General features: G+C 45.6%; 1 protein-coding gene across 1 annotated transcript; it reads left to right on the top strand.

Annotated features, from left to right (window-relative positions):
- Positions 1-7,595: 7,595 nt before the first annotated feature.
- Positions 7,596-19,573, top strand: IL17D (interleukin 17D; the record flags this gene model as incomplete). The annotated part of the gene is made up of 3 exons (XM_080363308.1): positions 7,596-7,610; positions 7,737-8,035; positions 19,258-19,573. 3 exons carry the CDS (start codon positions 7,596-7,598, stop codon positions 19,571-19,573), a joined length of 630 nt encoding a protein of 209 aa, XP_080219434.1.
- Positions 19,574-20,633: the final 1,060 nt, after the last annotated feature.

Genomic DNA, 20,633 nt, shown 5'->3' with positions numbered 1-20,633 from the left:
TTACAAATGCAGTGAAGAAGGAACAGGAACAGAATCAGCAGTCTGGGTGACAGGTATCTGCAAAGAGAATGTAAAGGAGAAGAACATCTTTGGGGAGTAACTTATTTCTCTGTATGAAGATTTATACCTGCTGGTGATGCCAGCTGAATGTTTGTTGTATACAACAATATGAGTTGTTCAACTTGAAGGTCTACATGATGATTTTTCAAAATGTTTTTCAGATCATTATTTCAGGTAGAGATGGGATCTCGTTAATGTACATCCTGCTGCAGCAGGATGGGGATGAGCTTTTGGAAAATGTCAGTTTAGGGCGATTGTATCATTGCTGTGACAAGCACATTGCTACAGCATCATTAATAATGCTTGTTACAATAATGTGCTTAATTTATGTGTCAACCATAGTATATGGAACCAGCTGCTGTGGAAGACAATGATCCCAACCAAGAGAAACTCCTGATGAAGTTGCTCGTTGCTGATTTGATGTGTCTGGGAAGGGCTACATTCTTATACTTTCTGGCAGGTTTTCATGATCGTTCTAATAGTTCTGAAGCAACTTTCCAAATTATCCTAATCATCTGATGATAAAATTCTTGAATAGGATTTTTCTTCTCCTCCTATGACATCTTTTTTCTCCAGCTGTTCGTAGCAATGTAAGACTGAAGATAGAAACCTTGTGTGTTTTTTGTACATGTCAGTGTTTAACATCGCATGAACCATGCTCCCTGATGGAATTGTGCAGAAAATGCTTTTTCTTATGAATATGAACTCACTAAAATTGTCTGCCTTATTCTTGCACAGCTCAGTTTTCTTTTGAACATCCTGACTTTCTCAGAGCAGGGGTTTGTGGAACTGAGCTTCCTATTAACTATCTGGCATTGATCACTATAGCGATAATCTCAGGAAGAGGCAGCTGCCACTCCCAGGTATAAATGCTGCACGACAACCCCCACAAGGAGCAGTTAAAATCTTATGTAAAAGTGAAATAAAGACTTTTTCCATTACTCGGTGGACTTTCTTCTGTCTGTCCTATCAGCAGCAAGTTTCTCTTCGCCTTTTTCTCAAACTTTTCCTGCTTGTTTTTGCTAAAAAGGGATAATGTAATGTGAATAAGGGAGGATAAGAAATGGTAAGGCACACCATGAAGCTCACCAGAATCCAGTTAAAAACAACATGAAGATTGGATCATATTACAATTCATATATGAAATGATTGCATAGAAGGAGGTGAAGTGTTATCTTCATTTGTAATTTTGGGCCAGGAAAGTGGAAAATTTACAATAATATATTGTTAAAACACTAAAGGGGAACACCAGAAGCTTGGGTTTGGTTGATAAGAACACTTTCAAATAATAAAAAATAGCTGTCATCTTTTGCCAGCAAGTACAGAAGTGCCTACAATGTACCAGAGAACAGAAGTCCAGGAATCTTCTAAGGATGTAGAATATTGTAATAAAAATGTTTTTATTGGTGTGAATGGTAAGGAAACGTGAACACATGGGTGCAAAATACATGCAGGAGGAGGGCTATAAGAACAGCATTAGCTGCTGACATCCACAGCAGCAGGTCATCAAGATCCTAGCACACATCTACCTGTGGACATCGAGATCCTAGCACCTCAGGACAACCAGATCTGAAACAGAGGCATTGACTAACTCCTGATGACTCACAGAAGTGGGTCAGGATCAAGAGATTAATCACTGTCAGTTCCTGATGTACAATGAGGGGCATCCAAAAACGGCACCCTCCTAAAAAGAACTCAGTAAGTCCAGGGAATAGGCCCGTAAACTGGTACTCCTTGTCCTCCATGTCACTGCAAGCCATCCTGGGCAGACTCCCTGGATACAGGTGTCAGTGCCAGACTGCTTGGTTGACTGCCTACATGCATCTTGGTGCTTGTATGGACAACAGTGTGTTAGGGGCTGGAATCAGTTGTGTTTTAACATAAATTAGTATTTCCTTACTATGAGATACCACATGGAGCTATGTTGTCGCTTTAGTGCTGTAACATGTATTTCTGCGGTCATTATGTTTTCAGGATTTACTAAAAGATAGGAATTCTACAATAAACTATTCAACATCCATTCATATAATTATAACATGTGAGATAAAATGCTCTATTTAGCAAAATAAAGGGTCATTTCTAGTGGTAAAGCAGAGAAGAAAAGAAGCATTCCTAGGGGTGGGTTCCTCCACTCTGACAGAGTTCTGAAACAGTTCAGATGATCACAATCACCCGAGCACAGACTCAGGTCTCTCATGGTATCTGTCAGCAATGCATCGTTTACAAATTTAGAACTCTATATGTTGGAATGCATTGAAAATGCCCAAACATATTTATGTAGAGCCATATCTCAGACTGGCCAGGACATTCACATGAAGCTGCCATGTATGACATACGATCTATGGGGCGTCCCTGAAGTGGCCCCTGCGGACTGGGATAGATACTCTAAGGTATCTGAAATGCACTATAGACCCAGCTTTAAGCACTTGAATTATTCTGTGCAGAGAGTGTTCAGTTCCTAACAGATAAATATCTGATCCATGGGGAAAACAGCTCTGCCTTGGCTGCTCCCCCCATGGGCCTGAGTTATGGGGTTTGTCCATCCCACTGTGTTTGAACAAGGCAGAAGAACAACGGCCCTTCTTCCCTGGGCCCCCAAGAGCTGGGCTGTCCATGAGCCCTGGAACCCCTGGTGATGCAGTGGCTGTGTCACAGCAAGCAGAACACTGGTGGTGGCCATGTCACAGAGGATTGGTGACATGGCCCCCAAGACAGGTATAAGAAGAGCTGCATGGTGAGGGGGTCCAGGCTGGAGGCAGGCGGATGAGAGAGGGCTGAGGCGAGAGGGCAGGGAGGGGAGGCCTGGGCCCAGGCAGGGGCTGCCCCCAGCACAACAGATGGTGGCTCTTCCTCTTTTGTCTTTTAGAACTGAAGGCTCAGACAAGGACATGACCAGACCATGGCACACTCCCGTCCTCAGCCAGTCAGACAGATAGATTTGTTACTTTCTGCAAGGACACTGACATAAAGATAAGGAATCAAAAATGACACCAACTTCTGGCACCAACCCCAATGGTGCCACACTATGGTGGGCAGCAGGGTGGCAGTGGCCCATGTCATCATGGGGCTGGTGGTGGGTGTCTCCTGTCTGCCTGGGAGATGTGGGACTGGCAGCCTTGGCCTGAGGCTGTGGGAGCCCTGGGCAGAAGTAGAGGCTCCCCATGGTGTTGCAGGGTGGCTGCTCTGGTTGTTGATATTACCCTGCCTTTTACTGCTGCAGTCTGCCCTGCAGCACAGTCACAGGCAGCTGCAATCTCCCACACCCGCGGACAAGGGGAACCCTGCATCACCCATCCTCTCTGTGTGAAACTTCTCTCAAAATAAAATTTTCTGATTTATAAGCCTATCGGCTGGTTCCTGTTTGTGTGGTCTTTTTGGGGAAACTTGTCCATCTCTTTTCCCAAGTAGCAAGTGATATGACAAGAGCAAATGGCCTCAGTTTGCACCAGGGGAAAATGAGGTGCTAGAGCAAGTTCAGAGAAGGGCAGCGAAGCTGGTGAGGGGTCTGGAGCACAAGTCTGATGAGGAGCAGCTGAGGGAACCAGGGCTGTTCAACCTGGAGAAAAGGAGGCTGAGGGGAGACCTTATCGCTGTCTACAACTACGTGAAAGGAAGGTGTAGCACGGAGGGTGTTGGTCTCTTCTCCCAAGTAACAAGCAATAGGTCGAGAGGAAATGGCCTCAGGTTGCACCAGGGAGGTTTAGATTGGATATTGTAACAGGCTGGAAGTGATTGATTCACCTGGAGGTGTTCAAACATCTGGAGATATTTAAAAGACAGGTAGATGAGGTTCTTGAGACATGGTTTAGAGGTGGACTTAACAGTGTTAGGTTAATGGTTGGACTCAATGACCTTAAAGGTCTTTTCCAACCAAAACTTATCTATGATTCTATATATATGTACAGAAAACTTTCTCTATAAATCTGTATATTTGACAGGAACATTTCCTGACATAATAGAAGTGGGGAGCCAATCAGAGGGTGCTCTGACATCATGTCGGTATGATGGTTTCAAAACATCACAACTGTCTGATCACAGTTGGAAACAGTATGAAATACATGCAGGTGTGACATCACAGTGTCCTGGCAGCCAAGAGGCCACCCGTGTCCTGGGTGCACCCAGCACAGCACTGCCAGCCAGGCAGGGAGGGGATTGTCCCGCTCTGCTCTGCACTGGTGCAGCCTCACCTGGAGCACTGTGTGCAGTGCTGGGTGACACAGGATGAAAGGGATATAAAGCTACTGGAGAGTGTTCAGAAGAGGGACACGAAGTTGGTGAAGGGTTTGGAGAGGAAGCCGTATGAGGAGCAGCTAAAGTCACTTCGTTTGTTCAGCCTGGAGAAGAGGAGACTGAGAGGAGACCTCATTGTGATCTACAGCTTCCTCACAAGGAGAGGAGGAGGGGCAGACACTGAACTCTTCTCTTAGTGACCAAAGACAGACCCAAGGGAATGTCAGGAAGATGTCCCAGGGGAGGTTTAGGTTGGACATTAGGAAAAGGTTCTTCCCCCAGAGGGTGGTGGAGCACTGGAACAGGCTCCCCAGGGAGGTGTCACAGGCCCAAGACTGACAGTGCTGAAGAAGAGACTGGACAACACCCTCAGAGATACGGTGTGAACTGTGGGGTTGTCATATACAGGGACAGGAGTTGGGCTCGATGAGCCTTGTGGGTCCCTTCCAACTCAGAACATTCTATGATTCTATGTACACAGTGGGCAAGAGCTTCCTGTTGTAGTGTATTGCTGGGAATGCTGTAAGGGGTGGCTGGACCTGCCAGCCAGCCACAGGCCAAGATAAGAGCATGTGGGCCATGACACTGTCAGAAATGGCCAATACCTGCCATAAAATGGCATTAAAAACAACACTGTGTCCCCTGTGCATGTTGTAGGAGGGGACTCCCCACTCTGAGTCCCTTCTTGGGCTGTCAGGATGGGGTGGCTGGTGTCAGGAAATGGCTGTGAGTGAACCACATTGCTGTATGAAAACAAGCAGCTCATGTTTTCCAATCTGGCTGCTCGGTGCCATTACAAAGAGCCAAGAGTCATGTCCCTTGGCCAGCGGGATGAGGCAGGACACAGCCACTGGGCTCCATACAGGTTTCACCACCGAGTCAGTTGTTGTCAAGGGCACAGGCAGGTTGTTCTGTGCTCAGTCACTGTGAATTTTCACCTGAGGCCATCAAAGGAAGATATCTCACTTTTACAAAATAGCCATGAGCCATGGAATTCCCTATAGATTCATATAAATGTGCTTATGGCTGCTATTCTGAATTTATTGATTGAAATGTTATCACACATTGCATCAAATCCAGGAAAGACTTTATATTACTAAAGATTTTTTCCCAATACTTCATTATATAGGTATGTTATAGCCCCTCAAATTCTCAGAAAATTATAAATCAAAATCAGTAACAATGATACTGGTACGTTAGTAATATCTTAGTAACTTCTCAAAGTCACAGTAGAACCTAAGTTTTGCCAAAGTAAGTGATTTTCTAATGATTCAGATGTCTCTGGGGTAAACTATGCCATGAGAGCCAGCATAGTGCTATTTCAATTCCCATGTAGTGGAATACCATTTGCTGCCCTTCTGTTATTCTTATTATTTGAATCAGTGAGATTGCTAACCAGGCAATACAATCAAACTAATGTACACAATTGGGATATTGCCTAGAAAAGACTCAAAGCCTTAAACTCACTGGCAATTTAATGTTTGTGCTGCTGTTTGCTCTCCTTCTGCTCTGATTTTTTGAGGCAGACCTCTCCAAGAAATGTCAATGTATATCAAGGTAGTGCCTGAAAGTCACGTTTTGCAAAGCAAAGTGTGACATCCTCACACTACTCAGAAAGTGTGATACAGGAAGAGTAATATAAAAAGATCTGTCATGATAAATATTAGTCATGTTGCCACACATATCACTCAAAGGTGTTGAAGTGACACAACACATGAGCATAGAGCTCGGGGTTAGGCTGGACTGGGCTAAATGGACAGCTGCCTTGCTCCCATCTGTCACCTGAGAATAAAACTGCAAAAGAGAGTTTTGAATTCAATTTGAAACAACTGCAAAGGAGAGTTTTGAATTCGACTTGAAACTAAGTCCTTCCTCAGAGTAAAAACATGATTTAAATCCCACACAGTTCAAGATTAAGATACTGCTCATGAGTGAAACTGATCTGTGACAGATAAGGTACCAACAACACTAAAAATCACACTTTGACTCAATCACTTTTCAGAAACCATGAAATCAAGTCACTTCATCACATTAGGAATGCCAGGTCATTCTGTTTCAATTCCAGTCTGGACTGTGAGGCTGCTGTTTTTTATGTCTGTGGTGCAAATATTTGATTCAAGTGATAAATCCTAAAAGGCTGGTTTTAGGGAAACCATTTCAGCGGACCTCGTCTTTCATGACCTGGAGTACTACAGATGCTTATTTTTGTGAGTTGTGCCAGAGACCCTGACTACATTGTATTATGTGTCTGTTAAAAGTACCGGTAAACCAGCACAGAATGGATGGAGAAGTCATTAGAGGTAACTCACCTCAGTCTCATTTAGACAACGTATGATGCAAGTTTCTCACCTTCTGAAGCAGGCTTTTTAGCCAGAGGAGAGTGACACTGTAGTGGGTGTCTGCTGTAGCACACCTCAGCAGGAGGAACAAGTGGATGAGGTCTACAGACAGCTCCATGCAGCCTCGTGTTTGCCAGCCCTGGTCCTCCTGTGGGACCTCAACCACCTCAGTGTCTGCTGGAGGATCTACACAGCCAGGCTGTTTCTGGAGAAGCAAACCAGAGGTGCTACCTGGAGCTGGGCATGTTGGAGATCCCAAATCCCTACAAGGAATAGTGCCAGTTGCTCCAAAGTGACTGAAAGGGTCTGGACTGCAGAAATCCCCTCCTCGGCTGCAGTTATATGGCCAGAGTTTTGCTATTTTCAGCCATAAAACTCCACATTTTTTCTAATGAGCCTTGACACCTGGGCTCCCACTGGGCCCAAGCCATCCTGGCTCAGGCTCAATCTCATGCCCTGACCTGGTGGGTCCAGCTCAGGGCTCAGAGGTCCAGCAGGCTGGAGGAGAGCGCAGCTCATCTCCATGGCACGGATGCTGTGGAAGGGAGCGCCCGGCTCCTCACAGAGCAGAGGAGGGGATGGGGTCCGCGCAGCCCGTGAGGGGCCGTGGCTCCCCCCCGAGCTGCAGGGACAACCGTGCGGGGCGACCCGCGGGATTGCTGCGACCGGTCCCCGGGGCAGGAGGGCGGCTGGTGGCTGCCCGAGCCCGCCCGTGCTGTGGGGCTGTCCCCGTGGGCGGCGGGGCAGGGTGGCGGGTCCGTGTACGACTGCGGGACCGGCCGGATCCCGCCGCTGAGCGCTCGCCTGCTCTGTGAGCGCCTAAAATGTTCCTGGCATGCGAGGCCAGGGGAGATGCAGTGAGGAGCGGGGCACTTTTCCAACAGCTCCTCCGCCGAGAGAGCCAGTGGCACGGCGCGGCTCCGCACCCCGCCGCTCCCCTCGGCTTCCTCGAGCAGCCCGACCGCCATGCAGCGAGGCAGGGTAAGGGGCTGCGGGCCGGGGACGGACAGGGCTGCCCGGGGGGAGCACCTCGATCCCCAGGCGGGGGGCTCCGGGGTTGGGGGGGCGCGCCCGGTCCCAGCCCCGCTGACGGCAGCGTCGTTGCAGGTGCGGGCGGCGCTGGCGGCGCTGCTGTGCGCGGCGCTGCTCCCGCTCCGCCCGGAGGCCGTCAAGGCGCCCAAGCGGCCGGCGCGGACCCGAACCTGCGGCGAGCGGCCCGAGGAGCTGCTGGAGCAGCTGTACGGGCGGCTGGCGGCCGGCATGCTCAGCGCCTTCCACCACACCCTGCAGCCCGAGCCGCCGAGCCGGCAGCACAACGCCAGCTGCCCGGCGGGGGCTCGGCCGGCCGCCGACAAGAGGTTCCGGCTCCCCGTCAACCTGCGGAGCGCCTCGCCGTGGGCTTACAGGTGACTCCGGGGCGCGGGGGGAACGGGAAGCGGTGCCGAGGTCCCGGCGGGATGAGGGGCCGGTTCCGCTGTGCGGTACCCGCCCGCGGTTTCGCGCCTTTCCCGCGGTGCCCCGAGCGGTGCGGGAGGCGCCGCTCCTGAGGGACCCGGGCAGCAGCCGGCGGAGAGGTGTGAGAGCAGGCGGATAGGCTGGCAGATGTAAGGTAGATACGTAAAAACAGCTCGTGTGAGGAGTGCGTCTAATGAGCAGAAGGAGGCATGAAAAATGAATGCGGCGGAGCAAAGCTGTGAGATGGAGCTCACAACCCTCCCCGCCCGGGGCACAGACCCCAACTCAAAAAGTCACTTCTGCAAATTGTTGCATGTGAACTTCACTCAGAAGGCCCTCAGCAAATCAACATCACCAAGAAAGTCTCTCCTGACTTTGTATCTGACCCAAGGGAGCTCAGATGTTTTTCCTGAGATGTGATTCCAGACACTGTGCCGGTTTCTAAAATATATCAGAGTACAGCGTGTGTTCTGGGTGCACACCGACAGAGCTGTGCCTTCACGTACCCGCTGCCAACACTCCTCACGGCTGGCTGGCAAGCTGCTGTAGGAGCGTAGGCAAGCAACGAGTGCTGCCGCTTCCCAGATCTGCGTTTTCAATTGATGCTTTGCAAACCTGCCTCCCCTGGGGCAGAACACGGGCTGACAGACTGGTTTTAACGGGGCATAAAAGTAACTAGGTAAAGTAAATCTGTTGTTAGGCTGGTTGATACACAAAACAAGCGTCTGCACTTCTGCAGGGAGCTCTGGAAAAGCTTGGAAATCACAGATCTAGAACACTAAAACCAGCATGTGATCACATTCTCACCATCAAGACTTCTGGTAGTTTTGTCTGAATGAGACTGAACAGAGTTGGGTTATCTGTTCTCAGCTTTCTATTAAGACACTGCAGACAACAGGAAGCTAAAACATGCACAAACTTAAAAGGAACTGACTTTCCTCTTACTTTCTGGACACTATCCTTCGTATATACCTTGATGCAGTTACTGTGTATTTGGCAAACTTAAATATCTCCTTGTTAGTGATCTCCAATAAACATTCATTTTGTGGCATGTTTTTTTGCTCGCTCTTAGTTTAAAAAGTAATCCTACTGAGAGAAAAATGGTTTATTTGCTCAATAAGCCTTTCATAAACAAAGTATTTTTAGAATTAGTATTTTTAGTAATACATTTTCTGTAAGCAGACTGAGGATTTTTTTTAAGTTACCTAAGCGTGCAGAAAAACCAAGTATGATGAATGGAACACCTACCATTAGGCTCGGGTATTTTTAATGTGGGTTTTGCCACGTAATAGTGCTATCAGAAAATTGTTCTGGTCTGAAAACACTGACTGCCATGCTCACATCTTGTTGGGCAGGTATTTATTTTCAGTTGGAGCTCTATATAGGCTTCTTAACAGAGAACCAGCTGCTCTTTGGAGCCTGTCTTACAAAAAGTTTATTAAGAAACCATAAACCCACTATACTTTTCATGAAAATGTTTTCAAACAGACCGCTAACCATTCACATAGAAGCAACTTGATGACATCTCCAAGCTAGAAATTTTAAAAGATAGTGCAAAAAAGTATTACACCATCAAAAGCAAAATCTAAAATTGTATTTAGGGGAAACTTGGTTTCTCTAGGGTACAGAGACCTGAGTACGCTGTCTAGTCGACAGATCTCATTTACAGCTTTTTTCTCAATCCCATTTTTACTGTATCATTAGTGTGCAGTGAGACAGCAACAGACATTGCAAGATGTGTAATGAAAGTGGAAAATGTAAAAATGCACATTATGAACAGTAGTGTGTATTTGCTATTACAATCTGCTGCTTCACAGATTTTGAAGCCAGATAAAAGCATTGTGAAGACTGGTCTGATCTCTGATGTCCACCTGGTTACTCTGGAAGCAAGCTCCCAAATCCCAGTAAAGCTACTGCATATCTTTAAAAAGGACATATGTCTCTCCATTAAAGATTGCAAGTAACAGCACATTACATCTTGTCAATGGTTAACCAATTTCAGTGGTATGATCCCAACAATTTCTTCTCTGTGGCTGGGGTGTTAAACTGAAAAAGTACACACAGCTCTCTTCTGTAGTACGGAACTTTCTTGACAAACCTACTTGCATTTTAATGTTTTCTCATAAATTGCTCCCTTTCACTCATTTGTTGCTGTCTCCTGAACTGCATCCTGAATCGTCAGCATTGTTCTAGTAGCGAATGCACAGAAATTAATTCACTGTAGGCAGCTCCCTCTTGTCCACCCTGATGGGACACCCCTCAAAGCACAAGTTTGACTATTTAGAACTTGCATCAAAATTCCTGCCCTGTTTCAGTGTGTCTCACAGACATCCTGTGCTCCAACTTATTTTCTGCCCTTAAAGAGTGACAGTGCAATTGACTTCTTCTTTGTACACAAAGGGTCTTTTTTCTTTTGGACCTGCATTTAATGTCTGAGATATCTCGTGCTGTTTTGCTGTCTTCATTGGTGTTGCAGCAGTTCCCGTTGTTACCATCTGCAGATTTCATTAACATGCTGTTTATACTCCCTGTTCCAGGGCATTAATAATAATGATATTAAGTCTGGCTCTACTTACCTTCCCCTGCACATCTCCCTAGGCACCTGTTCCCAGCTGTTTAACACTTCTTGTAATTCTTCTGCTCACACGACAGTTCAGTTCAAGTCAACTGAAATTTTTGCATATCAGCATTTGTGAGAAAGAAACACATGTATTACTTAGGGATGTGTGTATAACACTCACTCTACTGCATCATGTACATCCAAGTTTGTAATTCTATTTAGTGTGGAAGAATTAGGTTTGATTTGCTCAAAGTACGGGTGATCTTTGTGTGGTTTCTTTCCTCGTTTTTGTTCTGTGCTTACTATTTATTTTCTATTACTTGGTCGTCAGTTTGGTTATGCAAAAATCAAGACTTAAAACATTTTTGGCTTGCTATAACCTAGAGATACAGGAGTTACACGTGGATTGCACCACAGATCCATCTGCGGCACAATCCTGATGCTGGAAGCAACCAGCAGTTGGTATTGGAGGCAGAAGTTAGAGGAAAAAATGTTAGGTCATCTGCCTGCTACTGAAACTCCATCGTGATGGCCACAGGAGATCAGTATATAACTCAGAGCACAGGGCTTAATCACCCAAATTGCTCTTCACGCCACAGAGCTATAAAGAGACAGCAAAATTCCCTGGAGTCAGTTGAGTGAAATCTTGAGCGTACTGGATTTGCTCAGTACTTCAGGAAGTTGATCTGAGAATTATCCAGGTTTAAAAAATACAGAGCCATCAGAAGCTCAGCTCTGAAGTCATCAGGCTGTGAAGTCATCAGGCCAACTGTGTGCCAGCTTGTGACATCGATCCAGGAGTTGCTTGTCATTTTTAGTAGCATTACATGGACAGCCAATGAAAGCCAGAAAGCCTGCCCTTACAAGGAGGTACCGTCACTGTGGTCCTCGGCCATCGCTATGGCTCACAGTTGCATCACAAGAATTAGTGCTAGGGGTTGTCTTACCACCCAGGGACCCCTGGCGACAGCACAGTGTGGCTGGAATAGAATCATAGAATCATTTCAGTTGGCAGAGACCCTCAGGGTCATCGAGTCCAATCGTAACCTAACTCTATCACTAAACCATGTCTCTAAGAATCTCATCTAAACACCTTTTAAACACCTCCAGGGATGGTGACTCCACCACTTCCCTGGGCAGCCTGCTCCAATGCCTGACAACCCTTTCCGTGAAGAAATATTTTCCAGTATCCAATCTAAACCTCCCCTGGCACAACTTGAGGCCATTTCCTCGTGTCCTATCACTTGCTACTTGGGAGAAGAGACCAACACCCTCCATGCTACAACCTCCTTCCAGGTAGTTGTAGACAGTGATAAGGTCTCCCCTCAGCCTCCTTTTCTCCAGGCTGAACAGCCCTGGTTCCCTCAGCTGCTTCTCATCAGACTTGTGCTCCAGACCCCTCACCAGCTTCGTTGCCCTTCTCTGAACTCTCTCCAGCACCTCAATGTCTTTCCTGTGCTGAAGGACCCAAAACTGAACACAGGATTCGAGGTGCAGCCTCACCAGTGCCAAGTACAGTAACACAGTCACTGCCCTGGTCCTGCTGGCCACACTATTCCTGGTACAAGCCAGGATGCTGTTGGCCTTTTTGGCCACCTGGGCACACTGCTGGCTCATGTTCATCCAGCTGTCAATCAACACCCCCAGAACATCATACAGTCTGCATAGAGTTAATGATTTTGGTGGGAGATTATTTACTGCTGTACAGTATGGAGAAATAATCTGCAACATTTCTCAGCATCTTTTTATTAATAGAATTCCTTCGTAGACTCTTTTCCTGTAGAGTTGCTAGGAATCAACATTTAGTAGGAGAGATATTTAACTTTTATTACCAGCGTTCATCTGAACATGAAATCCCATGTTAGCCAGTCCCTTTCTCAGACATTACCCAGCTTGTTTTTCCTGCTTTTCAAAAACCAGTTTCAGTTTATAAGCATCCTTGGTTTAGTGCTCATCTACATAAAATCTTAATAAAAGTACTACAGGCAAGTCTGTCTTTACTGGTAAAAGCCAAGCCTGTCTGCAGTGCTTTTAAAGACAGTCATACAAGAGGGGCTTTCCTTTAAATAATAGTCAAATGATTTTCAAGTACCTTATCAAAAACATTTTCCAGGATTTATCATTATCATGTGGCACAGTGAGCGTATCCCGAAGATGCAGCAGAGGGAAAGAATACACGGGGACGCAGAACTGCCATCCTTTTTGAGTACATGTTTGTACAACTCTTCAGAAAACCGCTGTTAGCACTAGGCTGTTTTATGAAAGCACTGTACTTACTACCTGTATATAAAACAAACCAAGCATAATGTGAACAAAAGAACATCTGCCATAGAGAAATAAATGCCTTGCCAAGAGGGGAAAAAAAATGTTGTTAGCTCTTAATCCCGTAAGTATTTCAGAGTGCGAAGTAAAGGGATGATGATCTGCTTATTAGTCTTCTGATAGCATCCAGCTGTTAGCCTAGTGCTGACAGTGATTTTCTGAAGAGTCAGCTCAATCTGCCTGCCCCAGCACAGCATCTGACCCACTGGGTTTAGAAGCTTGGAAACTATGAAGTGATAATATTGTTTAAAATACTACATACAAAAGTAGCAGTACAGGACAAGCCAGAGGAAGTCTTTGCAAGAGTTTTACTTCTCACAGAAACTTTTCTCTTGAGTATCCAACCTTAGTACATAAACGGCAGGAAGTTTGTTTTTCACTGTGAGCTCTCAAAGCGCTCATAGGGTCGTAAAGAAAAGCAGCTTAGAACCAGTCACACCTCATGAGCAGTTCCAGCTCAGTACAAACCTGCGTCTTGTTCCAGCAGATCAAAACACCGCAGCCCAGCATCACTCACTGCTCCTGCCATTTGTAGACCAGGAGCGCTGGCTGGCTGGGCAGAGTTAGCCTGACGTACCAGTGTCCCGCGGTCACAGGACAAGGGCAGCCCTCCTCGAAACGCCTGGGCTGTCTAGTTTGCAGCAGTGGCCACAGCAAATGTCACAGGGGTGCAGGGGACACTTGGGTGCCAGTGGAAAGTTGCACTTCTCTGGTTCTCCACTACCCTTCCCAGACGCTTCTGTTAGGTGCCTCTTTCATTACTTACAGGAAAGAGTCGGGGGGAACTTGGAGTATGTGTTTTGTTAAGTTAAAACACGTTTGCCCTGCTCTAGGAGAAGTTGTAATAACATGACCTGTAGTGCTTAGAGAAATGGGCATGCATCAAACTACAGCAGCTGAGTCTGTTGTCATTACATGCACAGGGTGATGATGTTCAGTACATGAAAACAGAGAAAGCAGGTCACACAACTGCATTTATCCAGCTAGGTTACTGGTGTTTGTTAGTGTTTCAGACACAGATCAGGCTGGGTTCCCTTGAAACATGAAAATGAGGCTTTAGTTATGTGGCCTTCTTAACAGAGGTGAGATGAAGATGCAGAACCTTGGATATGACTCCAAAGTTTAATGATATTTGAGTTGGGTGTTTAATTTCAGGAGGCATTACTTAGGGTCTTCAGCCTTAAAGTTCTGGTCTGGATGCAAAACCACATCCATATTTTGGATCTGTCTTTGGGTTTGTATCTTCTCTGATTCTATCCATCACATGATGGAGTGGAGGTATCTACAGCAAACTTAGCAATACAGGAGAGTTTTCTGTAGGATGTAGAAAACCACGCCATGCTTCTAAAAAGCCCCTCATTTATACTTGTTTTTTGCCACATGGGAATCCGGAGGGAAAGCTTGTTGTAGTTCACGATTCCAGTGACAGTGTTCTCTTGTTAGTAGTGAAAATTCTGGTGTTTGCATTCAGAAGCATGTTAATGCTTTCCAGTAACATCGTAACCCAGGTGCTAGAGATAATACAGTGGAGGAAATACCAGTGACTTGACATATGGTGTGTTTAACAATCCACCACTGAAATTATTCACACTTGAGTTTGAAATGGAAATGTATCATGGGAGAAAAGTCTGTATTCCACTTTCTTCCCTTCTGCTGGCTACCAGACATTTTATTTCACATTGGTGTGAGATCCTGTAACATGAAGGTATTTCCTGGGGAAAGTAAGCAAGTATAAATGGGACAGAGAAGCTTTGCAGAAACTATCTGTAACATCACACATGTCTGCCTGTGAGAGAAATGGTTAGATTTTTCTGTGAGGAAAACAGATTCCTTAAACAGACAACAAATCCAGATTATATGGCCATTGCAAAAACCAAAAGTCCTTGTGGTGACAGGATACTCAAATTTGTGTTTGGCTAAAGCTGTGATTCCAGATTTGTTTTCATATAATAAACTGGTGTTACTTCTGTAAGGACAGGTCCCTTCTGCCTCCCTGACGTTTGTTCACTCTGGCTTGTTTGTCTAGGGTTCTGTGTGTAAGTGGCAAAACAGCTGAAGGACCAAAATTCAGCTTTTGATGAGGTTACTTTTCAGTTGGATGAATTCACTGGTCCATCCTGTGACCAGAAGAACATCAGCACCAACCCAGGGGCATAGGTGAGGGGGAGAGCTGGGCTGCCTGTGTTGGCAAGTGCAGCTTGTGTTGACTAGAAGTTAACTCCATAATCACAGCTCGAGGCAGACTGACACTGCCTCTTCCACAGCTGGAATGAGAGCTTCCACCTCTACTCATCTCAGAGACCACATCGAAAGACGAAAGGCTAATGCTTTGATATCCAGGGACGTGGTGAAAACTCTGGCGGAGTTCTGGGAAACACAATTTAGTCCACACTTTAAGTCCATTATATTTTTCAAAATTTGTTACTTTGAAAACTGCTGTGGCAAGGGAGGCATTGTATATCCAGTTTGTATCACTCCATAAATAATTATATTGATGACGGGTATTTATTTATTTTTCTTATGTGATTGCATCACTGTGTGATGGTCCCATCCTGATCCCAAGTAGAGGATGGTTTAAAACTCAGTGCAAGAATTTTTACTGGTTTTGCAGCACTTCACAGTAAACATTAGAGGCTTGAACATTCTCATACTAAGTCCTCCGCTGTTACTCAGTTTTTTAGCCTCAGTTGCTGTGATTTCCTGACCAAACATTGAGAAATGATGGATTTAGTTTGCAAGAAAAAAATGCTGCACTTCATTGTTAGGAAAACTTAGCAAGTGAAGAGGTGGTGAAATACAGGGCCTCTCGGCAGGCTGGGGAGCTCCTCTGGAGGTTTTTAAGAACAGGCTGAGCAAGCTCGGGCAAATAGATCGGAACCTGTGTATCCTCACACTGATGTGCCAGCAGCAGCCTGTGGGATACTTCTGCTGTGCACCATGTGTAGGTGTGACTGTCTGCTGTGTGAGAGAAGGAGCAGGGACAAAGGGCAGAAGAGGATTTTCTGTTAGCTGACAGGTGGGGAAGTGCCTCTGATAACATTCTGGGGGTCAGAGCGGGGCTGGGCTCTGTGCAAGGGGCACCGAGAGGCGGGCGGTGCTGCTGGGCTCAATGCTTCTCCAGCCCGACTGAGAAGTCGTCTCGTTGCAGCTGTGCAGGGCAACCGCTGCTGGAGCGGGGCTGGTTCTGTGACAGTGCGAGAGCAGGACGTGGTCTGGGGTAACCTTACAGGTACCAAGAGGACAGCTGGCATGGGAGGTTAAACATAGTTTAAAATCCTCGTTTTCTGGAGGTGCAAACACCTTTTCTAGAATAATGACAAGCAGTTGCATTAATGTACAAGTTACAGCCCTGTCTAGCAATTGCTTCCTATATCAGCAGGAAAAGCGCATAAAGAACTAAGCAACAAATGCAGGGTGTTCCAAAACGATGGACCCAATTTGAATTCACTACCCATTTGAAATTGGGTCCATCTTTTTGAAACACCCTGTACATCACCAGCACAATAAGCAATGTGGCTACACACTCCTGTACATGTACTCCGCTGTGTAATTAGTCTTTTATTTCAAAAACCAGACTTTATCAGCTTTTACTCTCTTTGCTAAAAACAATGGCAATAGGCCAGCCAGGATCTGTGTGACTTGAGACCACAGTATCACATCTTTGTTTCTGCCTCCAGCAGCCAGAGAGGAACGCTGGAACTTGGGCTTTGTTGGTCCAAGCTGTACTTGGGTTACAAGCTTTCCAGTTCCTGCTCATCGGGAATTTCCAGAAGCAGGGCATTAAGAAGTAAAAAGAAAGGCTCAAACAATAAACTGCAAGATAATAATGAGGCAGACTAGAAGACTAATAAGCAGATCATCATCCCTTTACTTCAAAATGTAGCAGGAGAAGGCAGGAAAAAACATTGTTTGCAGTTTATCTCAGTGTGGGCAATGGAAATGTTACGCTGCTCTTGTTACGGGAAGAAACAGTGGAGGTGAACTACAGAAAGCAAAACAGAGTTTTGCTTTCAAGAGGAAGGTACCTTTATAACCCCAAGTATACTAGGGAGCAAAAACGATTGCAGATTAACGATTGCAGATAAACGATTAATTCTATTTAAAATATAAATTTTTAAAACATCATGACATAACTTTAACAATAATAATGTTAATAAGGATTTATACCAATTTTTTTAAGAACTTAAGGCAGATCAAAAGTTTGGAAACACTCAAGTGTCCTTTTAAATGCTCTGTTTATCCATTCAGTTCAAAAAGCAAAATTTACTCTGCTTAAACCCCTGAATCTCACATTTCAGAAAGCCAGTCACTTCATACTCCAGCTTGTACTGTAGGACCTGATCAGTTCTATAAGCTCTTCATGTTTTTTCTTTACAAATAAGAAGCCAGACAGCAACAGCTACAGCTATTTTTACTGGCAAAGAAAACAAACAGTATCACAGTATCACAGTATGTTTGGGATTGGAAGGGACCTCAAAAGATCATCCAGTCCAATCCCCCTGCTGGAGCAGGAACGCCTAGGTGAGGTCGCACAGGAACATGTCCAGGCAGGTTTTGAATGTCTCCAGAGAAGCAGACTCCACAACCCCCCTGGGCAGCCTGTTCCAGTGTCTGTCACCCTCACTGAGAAGAAGCTTCTTCTCAAATTTAAGTGGAACTTCTTGTGGTCCAGCTTGATCCCATTGCCCCTTGTCCTATCATTGTTTGCCACCGAGAAGAGCCTGGCTCCATCCTCGTGACACTCACCCTTTATATATTTATAAACATTAATAAGGTCACCCCTCAGTCTCCTCTTCTCCAAACTAAAGAGACCCAGCTCCCTCAGCCTTTCCTCATAAGGGAGATGCTCCACTCCCTTAATCATCTTTGTTGCCCTACGCTGGACCCTCTCCAGCAGTTCCCTGTCCTTCTTGAACTGAGGGGCCCAGAACTGGACACAATATTCCAGATGTGGTCTCACCAGGGCAGAGTAGAGGGGAAGGAGAACCTTTCTCGATCTACTAACCACCCCCCTTGTAATACACCCCAGGATGCCATTGGCCTTCCTGGCCACAAGGGCACAGTGCTGGCTCATGGTCATCCTGCTGTCCACCAGGACCCCCAGGTCCCTTTCCCCTACACTGCTCTCTAATATGTAATTTCCCAACCTATACTGGAACCTGGGGTTGTTCCTTCCCAGACACAGGACTCTACACTTTTCCCTTGTTAAATTTCATCAGGTTATTCCCCGCCCAACTCTCCAGCCTGTCCAGGTCTCTGGATGGCAGCACAGCCTTCTGGCGTGTCAGCCACTCCTCCCAGCTTAGTGTCATCAGCAAACTTGCTGATAGTACACTCTATTCCCTCATCTAAATCGTTAATGAATATATTGAATAATACTGGCCCCAGTACTGACCCCTGAGGCACTCCACTAGATACTGGTCTCCAACTAGACTCCGCACCATTGACTACCACTCTCTGGCTTCTCTCCTTAAGCTGGTTTGCAACCCACCTCACTACTCTATTGTCTAGACCACACCTCCTCAACTTAGCTGTGAGGATGCTGTGGCAGACTGTGTCAAAGGCTTTACTGAAGTCAAGGTAGACCACATCCACCGCTCTGCCATCATCCATCCACCTTGTTACATTCTCATAAAAGGCTATGAGGTTGGTCAAGCATGACTTACCCTTGGTAAAGCCATGCTGACTGCCCCTAATAACCCTCTTATCCTTGATATGCCTTGAGATGGCACCAAGGATAAGCTGTTCCATTACTTTCCCAGGGACAGAGGTGAGGCTGACCAGTCTATAATTACCCGGGTCCTCCTTCTTGCCCTTTTTGAAGACTGGAGTGACATTTGCTTTCCTCCAATCCTCAGGCACCTCTCCCGTTTCCCAAGACTTGGCAAAGATGATGGAGAGCGGTCCAGCAATGACCTCAGCCAGCTCCCTCAGCACCTGCGGATGCATCCCATCTGGACCCATGGATTTATGGATGTCCAGACTATTTAATTGCTCCCTAACCCAGTCCTCATTGACTAAAGCAAACTCCTCCATTGACCTGGCTTCATCTGGGGTCTCAGGGGTACAGGGCTCCCCAGGACAGCCTCCGGCAGAGTAGACAGAGACAAAGAAGGCATTCAGTAATTCTGCCTTCTCTGTATCTTCTGCCACCAGGGCACCCACCCCATTCATCAGTGGGCCTACATTTTATAAATGTTTACGGTCAAATCACATTATAATAATATTTTCCAGATGAATATTTGTATTTTTAGATATATTAACACATCTTTATTATTTACTTCCCTGTAGAATTTCATATGATCCCACAAGATACCCGAAGTACATTCCTGAAGCATACTGCCTGTGCAAAGGCTGCCTCATGGGGATTTTTGGCGAGGAGAACTTCCACTTCCGCAGCACGCCGGTGTACATGCCCGCCGTCATCCTGCGCCGCACCTCCTCCTGCGCTGGCGGCCGCTACGTCTACACGGAAGATTACGTCACTATCCCAGTGGGCTGCACTTGTGTGCCCGAGCAAGAAAAAGAGGCGGAAAGTGTAAATTCCAGCATAGATAAGCAAGAAATGAAGTTGCTGGTAAGTCAGAACAAGCCGTCATCAGAATGAAGAATATATAAAGAGTTGTGTTACAGTATTGGTCTCACGTCATCATTTCACCGCCTCCGGAAACTGCACCACAGCGGCAAACACATTGACTTACCCTCTTTCTGTACTTACAGTTATTTCAGTTATGAGATGGAAAGTTTTGTCCAGTCTCTCATATCATTAGAGATGACAATTCATATTAAGAACTTCTTTAGTTCACGTAAGTATTTGTTGCAAATTCCAGCGTATCTTTTTTTTTTTCTTAGAGCAGAACATTTTATCCTTGCTTATTCACAGTAAATTTTAGAAGATGATGCAATTCTAAGACACGCTAGTTAGCTATTACTATAGCAGACTACTGGTTGTAGATATTTTTATGGAGTCTCTTATACTCTACTTTTAAATACTCATATAAAATCGCATAGCTGCTGTACATGTGCCAAATCAGCACTTAGTTACAAGGATATTTTCTTAGGCTGGGAGACCCTTTCTTTATATTGCATATCTCAACTCCAAGCAGCGTGCTTGGCTGTTACATCTTTGGCTATTTATACACCACAGCAAGGAAACGTTTGCTCAGTTTGATTTTCATTAAACAATTTTCTATGAGTTTGCTATTTTTAAGCTTGCCAAATTGCTGAGGGTACCAAAGTGTTGAGAAGCAGCATGCTAGAATATTGTAAAACTGCATTGAGCTTTTCTGATATGGACTAAGTCTAATTGCACAGAAAATATCAATTTGAAAAAAAAACACATTTTGAGTTCCAATAATTCTGTATTAGATTTCCTTCATCATGAACTGCTGAACTGTTCCTTGTGACAAAGCTGTATTCTGTACAGTTGAAAGGACAAAAATATTTTCCAAGTTAGTAGAGGAGATTCCTCATTTAAAAAAAAAAAGTATGAAGGGTAGGGTTCATCTCAGGTACACTGCAGATGAGTAAGCAGGGTAGGTCTTAACTTCTAGGTGCTATAGAGCTCATTGAGGTGAGTCTCAGCCAATCCAAACGTGTTAAAGCTAACTAGTGTTATATCCAACTATACAATTAGTGTCACTCATTTTTCCCTATGTAACAATCAC

Source organism: Nesoenas mayeri (assembly GCF_963082525.1).
Source record: "Nesoenas mayeri genome assembly, chromosome: 1".
Taxonomy (NCBI): domain Eukaryota; kingdom Metazoa; phylum Chordata; class Aves; order Columbiformes; family Columbidae; genus Nesoenas; species Nesoenas mayeri.
This window is presented reverse-complemented; position numbering and strand designations above follow the sequence as displayed.